Below are 20310 nucleotides of genomic sequence, written 5' to 3' on the forward strand. Positions count from 1 at the left end.
TTTTTAATTGAAGTATAGTTGATGATGTTAATTAGGAAAGTGACTCAGTTATATATACATTCTTTTTCATATTCTTTTCCATTACGGTTTATTACAGGATATTGAATATAATTCCCTGTGCTATACAGTAGGACCTTGTTTATCCATTCTATATATATACCAGTTTGCATCTGCTGATTCCAAACTCCCACTCCTGTCCTCTCCCACTCCCCTCCCCCTTGGCAACCACCAGTCTATTCTATATGTCCCTGACTCTGTTTCTGTTTCATAGATAGGTTCATTTGTGTCATATTTTAGATTCCACATGTAAGTGATATCATATGGTATTTGTCTTTCTCTGACTTAGTTCACTTAGTATAATAATCTCTAGTTGCATCCATCTTGCTGTAAATGGCATTATTTCGTGTTTTTTTATGGTTGAGTAGTATTCCAGTGTATATATTGTACCACATCTTCTTTATCCATTCATCTGTTGATGGACATTTAGGTTGTTTCCATGTCTTGGCTATTGTAAATAGTGCTGCTATGAACATAGGGGTGCATGTTATGTTTTTCAATTATAGTTTTGTCTGGATATATGCCCAGGAGTAGGATTGCTGGATCATATGGTAGTTCTATTTTTAGTTTTCTGAGGAACCTCCATAGTTTTCCACAGTGGCTGCACCAACTTACATTCCCACCAACAGTGTGGGAGGGTTCCCTTTCCTCCACACCCTCTAGCATTTGTTATTTGTAGACTTTTTAATGATGGTTATTCTTACTGGTGTGAGGTGATACCTCATTGTAGTTTTGGTTTGCATTTCTGTAATAATTAGCGATGTTGAGCATCTTTTCATGTGCCTGTTGGCCACCTGTATGTCTTCTTTGGAGACATGTCTATTTAGGTCTTCTGCCCAATTTTTGATTGGGTTGTTTGTTTTTTTGTTGTTGAGTTATATGAGTTGTTTGTATATTTTAGAAATTTTAAGCCCTTGTTGGTCACATCTTTTGCAAATATTTTCTCCCATTCTGTAGGTTGTCTGTTCAGTTTGCTTATGGTTTCCTTTGCTGTGCAAAAGCTTGTAAGTTTGATTAGGTCCCATTTGTTTATTTTCATTTTTATTTCTATTGCCTTGGGAGACTGACCTAAGGAAACATTGGTGCGATTTATATCAGAAAATAAAACAGCTGCGAAGTCTTTAAATCATGCTGAGAAAGGGAGGCGGGTACTTTTGAATGGTGAGGAGTGAAGCACATAATTAAAGGGTTAGGATTCTTGTTCCAAAGCAGAATGGGAGAAGAGAGTGGAAGACTCCTATCTGGTCCTTTCAATCCTTGAAGATGTTCTGAGGATTTTTTTTGCCTTTGTGGGAAAATGGTAAAAGGAGGGCTTAAGGCTTTCTGAAAGAATCCAAAGGATTGAGGATTTGGGTTAGGTTATGGCAGGTGAGGCCTTTGGAATTAGAAGTCCTGGTGATCTGACAGAATGAGAGAGAGGCTGCCATGGCAGGCAGCCTGTATACAGGACTAAGAGAGATGGGCAAGGAGTTGGGACTGAGGGGAGATACTGGGACCAGGAGTGGAAGAAAGGGAGGTCAAAGGTACGAAAAGGAATGAGTGGAGATAAGAATTGATGAATTTGGGGAGGTTGCTAGAGTCATCCCAGTGTCTATACAGGAGGTTGTGAATAAAGAGGTGGTCAGAGAGGAAGATGACAGGAAAATGTGAGTGGAATGAGCCCAGAGGTGATGCAGTAGCTGGTAAATTGATGAGAACACTTTGGAAAAGTCAGGTGTTGAGAGGCCAGGGATGTGAAAAACAAGACCTCAGGTTGCCCTCTGGCTTTACAACTCTGAATTCCAGAGCACACATTGTCTGAAAGTTAATAGTTTTGCTTCTCAGAAATATGAAATAATACGCTGACATATTTTTGTAAAATCAGAAGTGAACTCTGAAAAGCATATAATATATGGATTTGTATTTTAACAATCAGTCAGAAGTATTAATTGCCTCCTTGTAAACACTGGAGGATGGATACTGTTTGGGCTCCTCAGCAGGAGGTTTCTAACAGGAAAGAGGGAGACTCTAAGCGGGAGAGTCTGATATTGGGCTTTTCCTTTCACCATGTACAAGCAGTGTCCTTAGGGCAGATGGACGAATGACACTCCTCAGGAAAACCTGGCCATGGGAGACACTGTCTTTACTCATTTTAGTAGAACCCAAGTCAAAAAAAAACGTAGTTCTTCTGTGGTGGAAACAAGAAAAAGAGGGGAAAAAAACACAACTCTAGATTTAGACTCTTTTTTTGAAACCTGTAACACCTGAGAACTCCAAGGTCTCCCAGTGTCATTTACAAAAGCCCAGAAAAGCACTCAGGGTATCCTGGGTATGGACCAGCTTCTGGGAGAAAACAACTTTACGAATCAAAAACCACAAAAAGTAGAGTGACCAGACCAGTGTATGGAATAGCGAGAGTTGTGATCAGATGGGACGCTGAAGAGCACAGGTGGCGCTGGTTGTGGTGTGGTTTGGACAGTGCAGTTTCCTTGAAGAAACAGTCAACTTTGCATGGTACCAGGAAGGAGCCTATAATGGATGGGAACATGAGTGGTGAGACTCTGGGTACATTTTTACAAACTGACTTGAAGGGTTTTTTCCCCCCTAGTAAGCAGAACTCAGCGTCAAGGTGATAACAGTTTTCAGCTCAAAGTGGAAGCGATACTTTCTGTTAATCTGTAATCATTCTTTATTCATTGTAAGCAATAAAGGTAAGTATAATTCCCCATGTGTATTCCATCATCAAACGTAATTGAAAATACCATTTATCATTTGCTGATTTAGGACCCTAACTAAAGAACATTGACAGTCATAAAGAGTATCCATACTTAGTTAAAAGGGAGGACCTTCTGAAGGAAATATCTGAGGAGTAAGTTTTATATAAGACACTGACTAGGAAGGTACATTTGGGAGAGAAGAGTAAAGAATCTGAGAATAAGCAGAATTTTATCAGCTGTTGAATTTTGGATGGCATTCTCCTTTGCACATCTGCTCTCTCCTATTCTTTTCGTAAAGGGTAAAGGAGTAAAAGTCTTACAGAAGGGAAGCCACGTTAACCTGTATATTAGTTTAAGGAAACTCTGCCCATTTTCAGTCTTACTGGCCTCTAGAGTGGGTTCCTTCCTCCTTCAGCTTAGCAGTAAAGCCTGAGAATAGACTGGACCTGAATCAAATGTTTTACCTTGGTATAAATTTGTTGTCCCATTTGTTGGAGACTTAGGAATAATCTGTAGGGATAGAGCCTCTGCCTCATTGAGAAAATAGCTAATTGTTTGGGCCGTTAAGGCAAGAAAGTGGGTAAATATGGATTAATAGTAATCTCTTGCAGGGAAAGTATTTCTGAATCAACTCAGATTTTAAATGTTATGTTTTATGAAGTTGTGACATAAACTTTTTCTTTCCTCGCACTTTGAAAGTGTTGACTCATATTTTGTCCTGTTTTGTGATGGCTCTTGTGAAAGGAATAGAAAGAGATTGGGAAATAAGCAAGTGTTTCTGCCTTTTTCTCCTGCAGGTCCCAGTAGGGATGGCACAATCAGCGAGGACACTATCCGAGCCTCTCTCATCTCAGCAGTCAGTGACAAACTGAGATGGCGGATGAAGGAGGAAATGGATCGTGCCCAGGCAGAGCTCAATGCCTTGAAACGAACAGAGGAAGACCTGAAAAAAGGTCACCAGAAACTGGAAGAGATGGTTACCCGTTTAGATCAAGAAGTAGTAAGTAACTCATTGAATAGTTGTACTAGTTAGATTGAATCATAGCCATGGCAAAGTGTTCTGTATATACTGTGGTTACCCTGAACATTGTGGGTATAGTTAAAGAGTTCCGAAAATTATACACACCTTTAAGCATTTTCACATAGCTCCTCTACAGCTTTGTTAAAAAAAAAAAAATGCAGCCTGTGGTTGGAATGTAGTCTTTGATTGGGGAGTGGATGTATTCAGAGGAGTTTTGCTTGCACCTTCACCCCGGGGGATAATGTTTTGACCCAAAGGAGGACTGTTTGAGCGCTTGATGTTACCAGACAGTTACTAGGAAATAAGAATTTGAGAGAGCTCTAAGTCGTGATAAAGATCTGCAGACCCTGGGTACAAACTTAAGGGTCAGGTCTTTTTTGTTTCCAAATGTTGTTTGAACTATATTTAAAGTATCTTTGGTGACCCCTTCTAGGTGAGCCCTTCTAACTTAATAACCCATAGTGTATGCAACCTTTAGCTCTTAAGCTTTCTCACATTTTTATCAGACTGCTGTGCCCTTATGAGTCAAGTCAGCCCTGTGACTTCTTTTGTTTAGTGATTAGAGGCACTAGCATAATTTGAGTGCCAGCTTCACTCTTCACTTTCATTCCTGTGATGGAGAATTTGTTCCAGCAAGTGTGCATTTTTGATGAAAGGGTAAAGAGTTATTAAGTGTTAGAGGGCTTTGGAGAAAGTGATTTGTATGTACACATTACTCTAATAAAATGGTTCTAGTATAAAGTGAGCTGCTCAATAGCCAGCTATTTTCAAAAGTTCAGCAAAGTGACACCAGTACAGTTCAGAGCCTGCAACTACCACCTGCTGTATCTTGTGAATAAAGTTCAACTGTTTGGAGTTCTATGTGTTGAATCATCTGTACAGACTGGGGAAAGTTATTCCTCTGAGGCAGATGGCCACTTGTTTTGAAAGAAGGACCTCCTTTATGATTTTCACGTAAGGAACCTCCTGCTGGAAAGTGTCTTGTCTGATGGCTTAGTTTGCAGTATCATTTGTCACTGGTAAGTGACAAGCTTATCACTGCCACCAAAAGTGCTCAGCTCAGCATCTCCTGTTTTCACTCAGCATGTTAGAGCACACCTTTTTCTCTAACTTTGACTAATGTGATACATGAATCTCATCCATGAGTTGTTTAAGCATTGTTTTATTAGCAAGTCTGTTTCTGTGAAGTTGAATTGTAGATGTCTGACAAGCAGATAATTACAATTAGTATAAAATCATCATGCTTGGACTATTCTGTTTTCAGGCTGAGGTTGATAAAAACATAGAACTTTTGAGAAAGAAGGATGAAGAACTCAGTTCTGCTCTGGAGAAAATGGAAAATCAATCTGAAAACAATGATATTGATGAAGTTATCATTCCCACAGCCCCACTATACAAACAGATCCTAAATCTGTATGCAGAGGAAAATGCTATTGAAGACACTATCTTTTACCTGGGAGAAGCCTTGAGGCGGGGAGTAATAGACCTGGACGTCTTCCTGAAGGTATGTCTTCCTCGCTCTGCTTTCCAGGGTTTCGGAACATGTGTTTTAGAGACACTGACCTTGAAAACCACAGATCAAGAGGGTTTCTCTGTAGGAGGTGGGTTAAAATTCTTCGTATTTCCAAAAGAGAGCAAGTGAGATAAATGGCTGTGAGCAGTGTCTTCCCACCTACAGAGGGGGCTGAGGATCATCTGAGTAGGGGAAGAAAAGTGGGCTAGTGGCTGCAGTTCCCCACCCCACAAGATATCATCAAGCTGAATGTAATCCTTCTCTCTTGCTACTGTGCCTAGGTGGATCATGAGGTACAGTCAGATTTCCATTGATTCTTTCAGGTCACATCATCTAAACTGAGATCATTGACTGCCCCACCCTTATTGTTTTTGTTTTTTTCCTCTGTTAATTTTTTTAGACTTGCATAGTTTTATACCTGTTTTCCCAAATCAAACAGCCTTGGAAGTATTGGGTTTGCCCTGCTGGTAATAGAGCCCTTCTGAATAAAGGTTATATTCCAGGCTTAATGCTATTGTACAGACATGAAGATCTGTAAGCCAAGTTTGGCTACTTCTCTCTGTTGGGTCATGAAGAGCATGGCTTTAGGAATAATAGCAGCCATCTTCTGGATATTCAGTACAGCTGCTGCTGATGCTTCAGTGCACATGCGAGGCTGGTCAGGTTGCTTGCTGATCTTGCCTGTCTTACTATGAGCGTGTGGCCAAACCACTCTTGGACCTGGTGCAAGCACATGAATAGCTGGAACCCTAGAGAGGACTTCCTTTCTGTACACTGTCCCCTGCTTGGGTGGCATAGCCTAGGGAAAGATAGATACACATGGAGAGGCAAGAGAGGTACACTGTTTGCTAGGCACTGGACAAAAGCTGGCCTTGTGCTATACTCATCCTTGCCCTTCCCCTTTTTTAGCCAAGTGGGAACAAACAGTCACAGTCTGTACAAAAGTTTTTTGTAACTTTTGTTAGGATCACAGTACATGTTTCCCTGCCATCTTGGTTGTCTCAAGTGCAGCTTGAACTCCTGAGCCAGATCCTGCAATGTGGTGCTTTCCCTGTGAAGAAGGCCTTTGTATAGGGTCTCAGAAGACTGCTTTCCTTAACACAACCTGCCAGCATCAATCCAGTGAGTTTAAAAAGCCACATGTACTAAAGTATTGGCTCCAAAGGAAAGTTGATATGAGTTTAGGTTCTTAGCTCCCACCTAGGTTACAAACTGTCTGATAGTTCATGCCTGGGCCTGGATCAGAGCCAGTCTAAACTGTTGAAACTTTTTCCCCCTTCACAGCATGTACGTCTTCTGTCCCGTAAACAGTTCCAGCTGAGGGCACTAATGCAGAAAGCAAGAAAGACTGCCGGTCTCAGTGACCTCTACTGACTCCTCTGATACCAGCTGGAGATTGAGCTCTTCTAAAGTATTCTTTTCTTCTCTTCCTTTCTCTTATATCAGTAGGTGCCCAGAATAAGTTATTGCAGTTTATCATTCAAGTGTAAAATATTTTGAATCAATAATATATTTTCTGTTTTCTTTTGGTAAAGACTGGCTTTTATTAATGCACTTTCTATCCTCTGTAAACTCTTTTTGTGCTGAATGTTGGGACTGACTATGCTAAATAAAATTTGTTGCATAATTTTTCTCTTTTACTGAACATCTTTAGGAAAAATATATGAAACCTAAATAAGAAGCTCGGCTTCTAATTTAGCAAAGTATATCATCCATCGTGAGTTGAAATTTAGCATTATTTATCCTCTAGCATATAAAGTGAATTCTATTCAATATGGGATATAATACCACACAGAAATCTAAATTTTCAAATATTTGAAATTGAGGGATTTGAGTGACTTTTCTTTGTGAAAGGTCCTGGCTGGTACCCTCCTACCAGTTCCTGCCTAGTCCTGCCTAGATTTGTTTCCTTTCCAGGCCTGACAGAACCGTAACTAACTGTTTTCATCAAGAAAGGAGCAGAGTGGCCAGTACCAAGCTACACACCTGAGAATTTATGTTAACTAGGCAAGATGGTCTGGCCACAATTAAGGAGGAAGGTACAGTGTACACTGCCTCTCTGCATTTATTGTCATCTAAAGTCAGTCTTTCTGGTGAGTGATTCTGTAGTCAAGATTGTGGCCACCCATCCAATGATCTACATGTCCTAAAAAGCTTATCTAGCAGAACAGAATTTTCTCTGTCAAAATGAGAGCACTAGAAGGTTCATGAGGTTACAAAGAAATGAACATTCTAATTTAAGATGTTTTAAGGTATTCAGGCAGCCAGACAGCTACTCTATACTTCTCCCAAGAGAAGAAAGACATTTGGTCTCACTCATCACTGAAGAGTTTATATAGTTTAGATCTTTTCTTAAAAAATGAAAATCTACTTGTAAAAATTATCAGAATAGAAACTAGCAAGGTTTAATCTAGTGTTAGGTTTGAAACTAACATTTTTTTTTTTTTTTGCAGTACGCGGGCCTCTAGCTGTTGTGACCTCTCCCGTTGCGGAGCACAGGCTCCAGACGCGCAGGCTCAGCAGCCATGGCCCACAAGCCCAGCCGCTCTGTGGCATGTGGGATCCTCCCGGACCGGGGCACGAACCCGTGTCCCCTGCATCGGCAGGCGGACTCTCAACCACTGCGCCACCAGGGAAGCCCTGAAGCTAACGTTTAAATGAGTTATTTTTGTGTATACATTTATTTTTACATGGTAAAGGAAGTTACAGCTTTTTTATAGCATACAAAATGAACTTAGTTGTATTAGCCAGCCAGAACGAAATAATTAGCATACGCTTGATGAAAAGAATCACAGTTTCTAAACACAATAAACACACATCATACATTCTTTTGGACCAAATGGCAACTACATAATAATATACAAGGCAAGTACTGGTACATCAGAGGTACCAAAATACCTTATTTGATGCAGTGACTTAGGAATTACAAAAAATAAGTATCATCCAACATTTGGATGCTAAATAAAAAAGCTGAGGGGCTAAATAGTGGAGTCACTCTTCCCTCCTTCTTTTTTCCGACTTTTAGGAATTTGAGTGTATTCAAAAGTATGACGTATTTAATCCTGTAACTAACCACTCTCTCTCTTTCGATAACTTCAGAATGGTAGTTTTAAGCAACTTTAAAACTTGCGCTCCTTCTGAATTTCCCAGAGAGTTTCTGCACCCTTTTCAGACAGGCCTCTTCTGCAGAGGTCAGCTTTACCTTTATGAGGTCTGTAATAACATTCTCGCCCAGGATACACGGAACACTAAGGTATATTCATTTGTTCAATAGTGGCCCTGAAAGTAAAGACTTAAAAATTATTCCTTTCTCCTTTCTTCTAACAAAGGTCTGCAATATGAGAAACAACAGTTGCTGGGTGAACTGAGTATTTAACAGATTTGTAGTATGAACTGTGGCAGAAAAAGATACAAGGAAAGGGGACTTCTCTGGTAGTGCAGTGGTTGGGAGTCTGCCTGCCAATGCAGGGGACATGGGTTCGAGCTCTGGTCCGGGACGATTCCCACATGCGGCGGAGCGGCTAGGCCCATGCGCCACAACTACTGAGCCTGCACTCTAGAGCCCACAAGCCACAAAGAAAAAAAAAAAGATACAAGTAAAGAACAATTTAAAACAGATGACTAGACATATTTATTGTTCAGATTCATCTGCCATCTTCCCACATAGGCCCCAACCTCTTGCCATGTTTGCTGGGACCAACCCTCCTTTTCCTATCTCCTTGCCCCCAAACCACTTCCTATCAGGGGACCCACTTCAAAATTCCTATTACTTTATTCCCAGTGATTTAATTCCATTTTACTTTACCTTCTCCCATTCAAACTAGCAGAGGGATCTTACCCAGGCCCCAACTTCCCCCTCCCCAGGAGACCAACTGCTAATACTTTTGAGATCAGTGCTTCTTTCTTAGGTCTCTTCACTGGACCTCATTGAAACTGCTAGAGAACAACTCAAAATGTGGCAAGAACTACCACAGTGGTTCCCAATGTTACTAGATATTTGTAGAGCTAGTTCACTCAGTTAAATAATAAAGATGCAATAAGACTTTTATCTAATAGAATGTATAAGAAATACCACACTAGGCCAGGACAAAGGTCTACAAAGGTAGGCCTCTTCCTCCTCTACCACCATCCCTTTGTCTCTGTCTCTTCAGCAGCAGCAGCAAAGAACAGATTTTAGGAAGAGAGGTGCTTCCATAAGATCAACTTCAAACATTTTCTTCAATGCTCTTTTACCTCTATCTTATGTTGATATTAAATATTTTTTCAAACATAAATATCCTACCTTACTCATGGTGGAAACTGGATGCACTCCTAAGATTCTTCAGAATACTTTCTGTTAAATCAACACAGGTAGGGCAACACCCCATTTCTTTTTAATCACCTCACAGCCACTGTGGAGTTGGAAGAAATCATGAACATAAGTTAATTTTAGAAGAAATACTTGTCTTTGAACATCCATATTGCGGCAGCCTGACAATGCCACAAATCTGAAATGTTTCCATCAATAATTTCTCCTAGGAATTTCTTATAGGAGTTGGTTATGTAAGGTAGGAAAACAGTTATGACGGTAAGTACGGAGATCCAAAAGTTAATGTGAAACCAATTTTACTATCAACTGTAAAGAATATATAGCAACAATTAGAAAAAATATATTGTCAGTTAACAAGTGAGTGCCTACTATATGGTAGATACTGGGTTAGGCTCAGCAGTGAGTGAGACAGACTTAGTCTAGTCCCTAACTGCTTAAGAGTTTATAATGTGAATATGATCACACCAAAATAAAAGTAGAAGTGCTAAGGAAAGAAAAGTCCGGCAGATACAACAACATATACTTAAAGGACCCAAGTCTCATCCCTCTGGCACAATTCAGGCTTACAGCTAACTTCCAAGGTACTGAAAATACAAAACATACTACCTGGGGGGCTTCCCTGGTGGCGCAGTGGTTGAGAGTCCGCCTGCCGATGCAGGGGACACGGGTTCGTGCCCCGGTCTGGGAAGATCCCACATGCCGCGGAGCGGCTGGGCCCGTGAGCCATGGCCCCTGAGCCTGTGTGTCCGGAGCCTGTGCTCCGCAGCGGGAGAGGCTACAACAGTGAGAGGCCCGCGTACAGAAAAATAACAAAAAAAATAAACAAAAACATACTACCTGGCAACCACTACTTTGCGGACATTTTCCTTCTGCTCAGGTCTTTATCAGTTCCTTTATCTGAGTTCAGAACCTTTGGAGAGACCACAGCAATGTTCACTCCACTCCACACAGGAACTAAGAAAAAGATACCCCCAAATCCATTCATTACATAGTATTATATAACAGGTGGTGGTTGTTTTTTTTTAACCTTAGCAAAACTGTTACAATTGCCCTGAGTGGTTTATAACTAGGAACACTCAACAAAACTATCAAAAATTCAGATGTCTAAGCCCTACCCCAAATCAGCTAAATCAAAATCTTAAGGGATGGAGCCCACAATTCTATCGTCTTGGCAGAGATTCTCCAAACAAGAAAGTGACAGTTTTGAAATTTTCAACTATAAATTATTAAGTTTTAACTTTTATCACTTCAAGTCCTTTTCCATAGCCAGGGGTTTGTATTAGATCGATTTCAAGGGTTCTTAGCCAGAAGAAAGTAAGATAAAAAGGACTGCTATCATATTAGCACCCCTCCTCCTCTTCCCTTTAATTTTCTCCAGTTAACAGGAAGAATTCATGTTACTTGAATTAACAATACTGACCTTTCTGAACTAGAGTATCCCAAGTTAAATGTAAACTACATCTTGTTACTTAGTGCTGTGTTAAGAAAGCCTTATAATCTTAATTGTACATATATGTAGGATTGTAGTAACATTCTCATTTTTTTCAAACTTGTATTTCTGGTAAGTTATTTTATTATAAAAAATAATGTGCTAAAAATTAACACACTACTAAAAGGACCTAAAGTAGAATAAAAGTCCTTTCACCCAGGAGGTATTTTACTTTATGATTAAATATATGATCAATACAGTCTAAATATATTTCAGAGAGTGTGCACAGCTCAGTGGTACTTTTAGGCTTACCACTTGAGTCTCTGTGCTCTAAAAGGACAAACCATGACAGCTTTCAGAGTGGACACCAAGCCTCTGCCCAGTCAAGAAATGGAAAGGGGCAGTGGACAGATTACAGCCACTCCCAATAACCACAGTTTTGGGGAAATGCTCTTAACTTCCATGCTACAAAGTTAAGATACCCACTGAGAAGAAAAAATTCAAGACAGAAAAAGTTCTCACTTTAAATGATGAACTTTTTTACGTTTATCTAAATTAAAACTAAGTCTGATGTTTCGCTGGGGGGAACAAAAACAGTTCTCTGTCCAACTCCAGTTATACCATAGTTTCAACAATATCTACCCAATAGAAATAAATTATGAAAACCTTTTGTTGCTACTTTGTATAGACATTTGTGCAGAAACACATTCATTCATGCCATTAAAAAAAATTTAAGAAACACAAATCAATATCCCTTATCAAGTCTTTGAAATAATTTTTCTCAGAGAATAATCCATTTAGAGCAAAAAGCTTAGTTAAGAGGGAAACAGAGAAACAAGTATACATGGAATATAACTGTCAGGCAAAACATAATCAGGCCTTAGTCCCACTAGGCAAGGGAAAAAAATTTGGCATAGTCTGATGTTTTGGGTATGTGAACTATTTTAAACATTATTTTATCAGAATTTTTTTCTCATTGAATTTAAAAAGTGGTAACTATTAGCCAGAAAGTTAGTGCAGATACAATAATGGCAAACAAAAGAGAATTTCAAAAATAAAAAAGCATTATTAAGGATACACAGAGATACTACATAATATATGAAACAATCCAACAATACATAATAATCATGAACTTAGATGCAACTCATTGAAGTGGCCTCAAAATATATTGGAAAAAAATCGGGAAACGCTAGGTGGATTTGAGTAACTACCTTTATCAGAAACTGACAGATCAGTAATAATTAAAAATTTGTAATTTAGTAAAACTAAACCAAATCAATAAGTGTGAATGGATATAGAAAGATCATCCAATTAAGTCCATTCCCACCCCCCAAATACATAAAGGAACATTTACAAAAACTGTATTAACTAGGTCACAAAGGAAGCCTTAACAGATTTCAAAGAGTGGATGTTAACCTGCATTTCTCTGATCTCAATTCAGCTATGTTAGAATCAACCACCATATAACAAATTTTAAAATGTTTCAAAGCTAAAAGCATACTCTTGCTGAGTTAAAGAGAAAATAAAACTAGGAATTACAAAATATTTATACCTGAATGACAATAAAAGTGCCACAAAACAAAAGAAAAAGTGGTACTTACTGTTAAGTTTATATTCTTAAATGCATTTTTTTAAAAAAACAAGAAAGATCAAGGATAAAAGTTACTAACCATAAAGTAAAAGGAAGTTTTAAAAAATAAGCAGAAAGTAGTAAGATTAAAAACATCAGTATCAATAAAATAGAAAATAATTCTTGGGGAGAGGAGGACTAATAAGTTAGAAGAACATCTAGCAAAACGAGGGCACAGTGTCCCCAACAAATAATATTAGGAAACAGGAGAGGTAAGCACAAACACAGTAAAGGTTTAAAAAGTCATAAAATATGAAACACATGCCAGTATAAAACTTGGATGAAATGGACAGCTAGAAAAATTCCTAAAATGACTTAAGAAGAAATGGAAAATCTGAATAAACAAATTACATTAATGAACTTTTAACAAAAATCTAGCCCCTCACCCTTTCAACTGTTTTACAAACAAGTTATATCAAAATTTCAAGGAACAGTTTGTTCTTATGCAACCTATTTTATTAGAGAACAGAAAAAATTTTTTGGTGGGGATATAGTAAAACCTTGATACCGAAACTGAGCAAAGACCAGATAAAAAATAGTAAACTCATATTATTTATTTACACAGATACACAAGTACTAAATAAAATATTAGCAAATATACTTAAGTGGGGTTTTTGAAAAATATTTCCTGACCAAGGAAGTTTTACCCCAGAAATGCAAAGATGGTTCAATATCAGAAAATATATTAATATATTACACCATGTGAGATTTAAAGAAAAAGATTATTTGAATTGTACAAAAACCTGATGAAGTTCCAAATCCATTAGGGTTTAATAAAAGTAAAACTCAACAATCTAAGAAGAAAAGGAGACTTAACCTCAAAAGATATCTATCAAAAATCCAAAACAAACTACAAATAATGAAGAAAAATTAAAAGTATTTTCATTACAGTCAGGAACAAGACAAGGATATACCCACTATCACTGTTTCTATTTAACATCTTACTGGAGATCCTCCCAGCCAATGCAACAGGACAGGAAAAGGTAAAGGTCTTAAGTATAGAAAAAAGGCCTTATTTGGAGATGGTAGGTCTAATAGAAAATGTCTGGTAATTTGTAAACTATAGAAACTAAGGATCAGAAAGAAAACAAGAAATAACAGAGACTTCTGGGAGACCATTAAACATACCAACATGCGTTATAGTAGTACCAGAAGGAGAGGAGAGAAAGGAGCAAACACATGCAAAGAAATAATGGGTGAAACTTCCCAAATATGAAAAACATTAATCTGCACATTCAAGAAGTTTAAGGAACTCCAGGTAGGATATACTGAAAGGGATTCTTACTTAGACACACCATAGTTGAACTGTCAAAAGCCACAGAGAAAATATTGGAAATACGAGAAAACAGACTCACTGCATACCAGAGAAAGAAAATAAGTTAACAGCTAACTTCTAATCTGAAGCAATGGAGGCCAGAAGACAGTTGAATGACATTCAAAGTGCTGGAAGAGAAACTCAACCAAGAATACTATATGTAGCAAATCTATATTTCAAAAATGAAGGCAGAATAAAGACATTCCCAAATAAATAAAGATTGAGAGAATTCACTGCTAGCAGCCGACCTGCCTTACAACAGATACTGAAGAAGTTTCTTCAGGCTGAAAGGAAGTGATACCAGGCAGCAATTCATACCAACATGAAGAAAGGAGCACTGGTAATAGTGAAATATAATTTATTTATAAAAATGTTTGTGTGTGTGTGTGTATACATACATACACACACATACACCTACCTCTTATTTAAAACACAACTGCATAAAACTATATAAAATTTATTGTTGGGCCTACAAGATATACAGATAGAAGGTATTTGACAATAACAACCAGAAGAGGAAGGGAAAGATACTAGAGTAGAGCAAGGAAGTGACAGCAGACAGTAACTCAAATCTCGACAAAGAAATGAATACCAAAAATGAAAAATAAGAAAGTTAATATTAAAAAGTTCATATATTTTTGTCTTAGCTTCTACAAAAGACTTAAGATTATATAAAGCAACAATTATAACACTGTACTGTTGAATTTTTAATACATATAGACATATACAACAATAATAGCACAAAAGTGGGTGAGGGATTGATGCTACAATGGAGCAAAGTTTCTATATTTTATTGGAATTAAGTGTGCAAAAATGTGAAGTACATCCAGGTACCTTAAGCTGATATTGTAACCCCAAGAGCAACCACTAAAAAAAAAAACCCTCAAAAAACATAATTTAAAATTAATTAAATAATTAAAATGGTACTTGAGAAAATGCAAAAAAAGTCAGTAAAGGAGAAACCAAGGAACAAAAGAAGACACAAGACAAACAGCAAAATGACAGGCATAAATCCAAACATATCACAGTAACAGTTAATGTGAATAAACAGTCCATTCAAAAGGCAGAGATTTTCACACTGCATAAAATGAGGTCTAACTATATTGCTCTCTAGAAGAGACACACTTTTTTTTTTTTTAGTACTATCTGTATTTTGGGGTCATTATCCTATTTTAGTTTTTTTTTAAATTGAAGTATAGTTGATTTACAATATTGTGTTAGTTTCAGGTATACAGAAAGTAATTCAGTTGTATATACGTATTTTTTCAAATTGTGTTCCATCATAGGTTATTATAAGATATTGAATATAGTTCCCTGCACTATACTGTAAATCCTTGTTGCTTATCTACTTTATGTATAGTAGTTTGTATCTGTTAATCCCATATCCTTATTTATCCCTCCCTACCTCCCTCTCCCCTTTGGTAACCATAAGTTTGTTTTCTATGTCTGTGAGTCTATTTCTGTTTTGTAAATAAGTTCATTTATGTCATTTCTTTTAGATTCCATATAGGAGTGATATCATATAATATTTGTCTTTCTCTGTCTGACTTACTTCATGTAGTATGATATTCTTCTAGGTCCATCCATGTTGCTGCAAATGGCAATATTTCATTCTTTTTTAGGGCTGAGTAATATTCCATTGTATATATGTGCCATTATCTTCTTAAACCATTCACTCAGTATGATAATCTCTGGGTCCATCCATGTTGGCATTATTTCATTCTTTATTTCATACACACACACACACACACAACCACATCATCTTTATCCATTCATCTTCAGTGGACATTAGGTTGTTTCCATGTCTTGGCTATTGTAAATAGTGCTGCTATGAACCCTATAGGGGTGCATGCATCTTTTCAAATTATAGTTTTCTCTGGATATATGCCCAGGAGTGGGATTGCTGGATCATATGGCAATTCTATTTTTAGTTTTTTGAGGAACCTCCATTCTGTTTTCCATAATGGCTGCACCAACTGACATCCCCATCAACAATGTAGGAGGGTTCCCTTCTCTCCACACCCTTTCAACATGTTATTTATAGACTTTTTAATAACAGCCATTCTGGCCTGTGTGAGGTGATATCTCATTGTCATTTTGATTTGCATTTCTCTGATGATTAGTGATGTTGAGCATCTTTTCATGTGCCTATTGGCCATCTGTATGTCTTCTTTGGAGAAATGTCTGTTTAGGCCTTCTGCCCAATTTTTGATTGGGTTGTTTGTTTTTTTGTTATTGAGTTGTATAAGCTGTTTCTATAGTTTGGAAATTAAGCCCTTGTCAGTCATATCATTTGCAAATATTTCCATCCAGTCCATAGGTTGTCTTTTTGTTGATGGTTTCCTTTGCTGTACAAAAGACTGTAAGTTTGATTAGGTCCCATTTATTTATTTTCACTTTTATCTCTATTGCCTTGGTAGACTGACCTAAGAAAACATTGGTACGATTTATGTCAGAGAATGCTTTGCCTATGTTCTCTTCTAGGAGTTTTATGGTGTCATGTCTTATATTTTAGTCTTTAAGCCACTTGAGTTTATTTTTGTGTGTGGTGTAAGGCTGTGTTCTAACTTCACTGATTTCCATGCAGCTGTCAACCTTTCCCAACACCACTTGCTAAAGAGACTGTCTTTTCCTCACTGTATAATCTTCCCTCTTTTGTCATAGATTAATTGACCATGGGTGTGTGGGTTTATTTCTGGGCTCTATTCTGCTCCATTGATTCATATGTCTGGTTTGGGGCCAATACCACACTGTTTTGATTACTGTAGCTTTGCAGTACTGTCTGAAGTCTGGGAAGGTTATGCCTCCTGCTTTGTTCTTTTTCCTCAGGATTGCTTTGGCAATTCTGGGTCTTTTATGGTTCCATATAAATTTTAGGATTATTTGTTCTAGTTCTATGAAAAATGTCATGGATAATCTGACAGGGATCACATTATATCTGTAGCTTGCTTTGGGTAGTATGGCTATTTAAACAATATTAATTCTTCCAATCCAAAAGCATGGGACAGCTTTCCATTTCTTTGAATCATTTTTGATTTCCTCTATCAATGTTTTATGGTTTTCAGCATATAAGTCTTTCACTTCCTTGGTTTATTCCCAGGTTGTTTTTTTTTAATGTAATTTTAAACAGGATTTTTTTTAACCTTCTCTGATATTTGATTGTTAGTGTAGAGAATGTAACTGATTTCTGCATATTAACTTGTATCCTGCTACCTTGCTGAATTCATTTGTTAGTTCTAATAGTTTTTGTGTGGTCTTTATTATTCTCTACATAGAGTATCATGTCATCTGCAAATAGTGACAGTTTTACCTGTTCCCTTCCAGCCTGCATACCTTTTACTTCTTTTTCTTGTCTAATTGCTGTGGCTGGGACTTCAATACTATGTTGAATAGAAGAGCTGAGAGTGGGTTTCCCTGGTGGCTCAGTGGTGAAGAATCCGCCTGCCAATGCAGGGGACACGGGTTCGAGCCCTGGCCTGGGAAGATCCCACATGCTGCAGAGCAACTAAGCCCGTGAGCCACAGCTACTGAGCCCACGAGCCACAGCTACTGAGCCCATGTGCCACAACTACTGAAGCCTGTGCGCCTAGAGCCCATGCTCTGCAACAAGAGAAGCCACCGCAATAAGAAGCCCACGCACCGCAACGAAGAGTAGCCCCCACTCGCCGCAACTAGAGAAAGCCCGCACGCAGCAACAAAGACCCAACGCAGCCATAAATAAATAAATACATTTTTAAAAATACAGTAATTTGGCTGAATATCACAACCTAGATTTCTGAGTTCCAGATTCATAATCAGCTACCAGCTACCTGTTTGATATCTCCTGAGTATCTTTTCAGATATCTCAAATTTAACATGTCCCAATTGGAAATCTTGGTTTTTCTCCCCCTAAACTCAACACTCCCTCCTACTTCCTTCACTGACTCCCACCTCCTTGAGAGCATCACAATCCAGGTAAATGGAACTACCATCCAATCAGTCGCTCAAGGTAAAAATCCAGAAGTCATTTTTTACTCTTCCCTGTCCCTCACTATACAAAATCTGTCAGTGGTCCTGCATGTTTTATTTCCAAAGTATATCTTAAATTTGTCCACTTTGTGCATGTACCAGTGAGGAGTCTAGTACAATCTTGGAGGGTTAGTCAATAAAGTACTGTGCTTTCACTTCAGCACCCTCAGCAATCCGGAAAACAGCTCAGATATGGAAGTCTTTAGTTTGTAAAACTTGGACTTACACACTATGATTCCGCAAATTATCTTCATATACGCTAGTATTTAAAGAAATCTTCATTATGGTACACACACTGATTATGCAAAATACACGTTAAATTAACAAAACAGGAAACTATTCTGGCTATATCGGTAGTTTAGAGTTTAATGCCCATTATTTTTCTCTACCAAGTTACTAAACCCACCCCCCCACTCAAAAAAAATTATTATTCACTGCACAGCCAAAATAAAGGTGGCCTGGATTGGAAACAATAATCACTTTGCAGTGGAGACTGTGTTAGATAATACTGGAAATCATTAATTTAAACACGAACACATTTCTCTGGATTAAATCAAGGTATGTTTCTCTTTATGTGGCCTGCACCTGCTATGATAATCACTATGTTGAGTTTGCAGTGACAAAGTAATCTGGGGAAAGATTTGAATAGAAAACATTATGGGAGAAAACATCTAAAATTTAAGTACACATTTCCTGTCCAGCTCAATCACCACACTTCTTACTAAAGAGTGAGCTCCCTCAGATCTTCTACAATGCCCAGGGCACTCTTAATTTTAGGAAATTAGTGCTAAATTTTCCTTGTACATTTGTTTTAACAACCTCCTAACATACATACCTCTTGCACTTTATAGAATAAAAGGTCAAAATGTACATTGTTCTGTAAATGAGAATGTTTACTTAGAGATAGATGTGGTATGAAAAGACCCTTGAACAGGGAGATATTGGTTCATTCATTTGTTCATACAATTACCTCCTGGGTGCCAAGTAAATAAAGTACAGTAGTTAAGAGCTTAGGCTTTTGAGTCAAAACAAAGGGATCAAATCTTTACTCCATCACTTTTATTTAACCTTGATGTGCAGATGCATCATCTATGAAACATCATAGAATTGTGCTGAGGTTATTAAATAAAATAAAGTGCTTTAGCTCAGTGGCTGGCACAAAATGGGCAATCAATTAATGATTACTGTCATGATAATTACTATTACTGCTGCTCACAGGAACTCAGTCTGGTGCTGTAGGAAGCCCTGTAAACAAATTAAGTACAACCTAATGAAATCTGAACATGTTATGAGACTACAGGGTAGGGAGCAACCAACTTTATAACAATTGGGGAAGTCATGATATAAAGATATGATTTTCTTAGATATTTATTAATGTACTATTAGAATATTTATGGTATTTAGCTATGACAGTAACCTTTGCTGGAAAAAAACATTTAGGATTTTCATGAAAGGGCTGCCATGTTGCAGATCCACTGTCTCACCCATCAATTTGCCTTCATCAGCATCCACAAAGGCAAGTTCATCACTCAAGCCCTAAAAAGACATTAGTCAAGTGGGAGAAGGGGCTTCTGGATTAACTGGAGAATGAAAGAAAATTCTTACACTGGCAATCTATATCTACCTTATGAATTATCAGACTCAGGGAAGACATACTGAATCTGTTCAACATGTCATCATGATATAAAAGTCCAAACTAGAAGAGATACAAGCTACAAGGAGGAAAGCTTCAGCTCACAATTAGGAAAACAAACAGAGAAGCCATTTAATAAACAGAACAGTCTCTGAAGGTAGTGAACACCTCTTCAATTTAAGTTGAGGCTGCACAATGATAAAGAAGGGATTCTGTAGAAGGAATTTCTCACCGGACTACGAGCTCCTAGAGAAAAGGAAGTCATTCATTTTCACTCATCTGGTGCTTAGCATTAACCTGGCACATAGAAGCTCAATAAAAGTTTTTTCAATAAATAGGTTAAAATATAGGGCCCTTTCCAACTCTAAAATTTTACAGTTCTTTTATCAAGCAATGTTACATGCAAAAAGGAATCAGTACTATATATTTCTAGCATGCTACTTCATATGTAATAAAGGAGGAAAATTATATATTGTATTTGCAAAAGAAACTCTAGAGGATACGTAAGAAACTGACAAATGGTTTCCTAAAGTGGAATTTAGGGGAAAGGTTGGATGGAAACAGGATGAAAGTGTGACTTCTCTATGTGTATCTTTTTTTTTTTAAAACATCTTTATTGGAGTATAACGGCTTTTCAATGGTGTGTTAGTTTCTGCTTTATAATAACGTGAATCAGCTATACATACTATGTATATCTTT

General features: G+C 37.7%; 2 protein-coding genes across 2 annotated transcripts in view; one reads left to right on the top strand and one right to left on the bottom strand.

Moving 5' to 3' along the window:
• TSG101 (tumor susceptibility 101) overlaps positions 1 to 6916 on the top strand; it is a 58207-nt gene extending 51291 nt beyond the window's left edge. Inside the window, exons 8-10 of the mRNA XM_030864926.2 lie at positions 3551 to 3753; positions 5039 to 5278; positions 6572 to 6916. Coding sequence (XP_030720786.1) covers positions 3551 to 3753; positions 5039 to 5278; positions 6572 to 6661 — 533 coding nt within the window. The 3' untranslated portion in view covers positions 6662 to 6916. The remainder of the gene's footprint in view (positions 1 to 3550; positions 3754 to 5038; positions 5279 to 6571) is intronic.
• A 3519-nt stretch (positions 6917 to 10435) lies between these two features.
• Positions 10436 to 20310, bottom strand: part of LOC115857662 (L-lactate dehydrogenase C chain-like) — a 51708-nt gene continuing 41833 nt past the window's right edge. The window contains exon 4 of the mRNA XM_060303441.1: positions 10436 to 10550. Within this exon, the coding sequence (XP_060159424.1) occupies positions 10444 to 10550 (107 nt within the window). The 3' untranslated portion in view covers positions 10436 to 10443. The remainder of the gene's footprint in view (positions 10551 to 20310) is intronic.

The sequence above is a fragment of the Globicephala melas genome, chromosome 8, assembly GCF_963455315.2.
Source record: "Globicephala melas chromosome 8, mGloMel1.2, whole genome shotgun sequence".
Lineage (NCBI taxonomy): Eukaryota > Metazoa > Chordata > Mammalia > Artiodactyla > Delphinidae > Globicephala > Globicephala melas.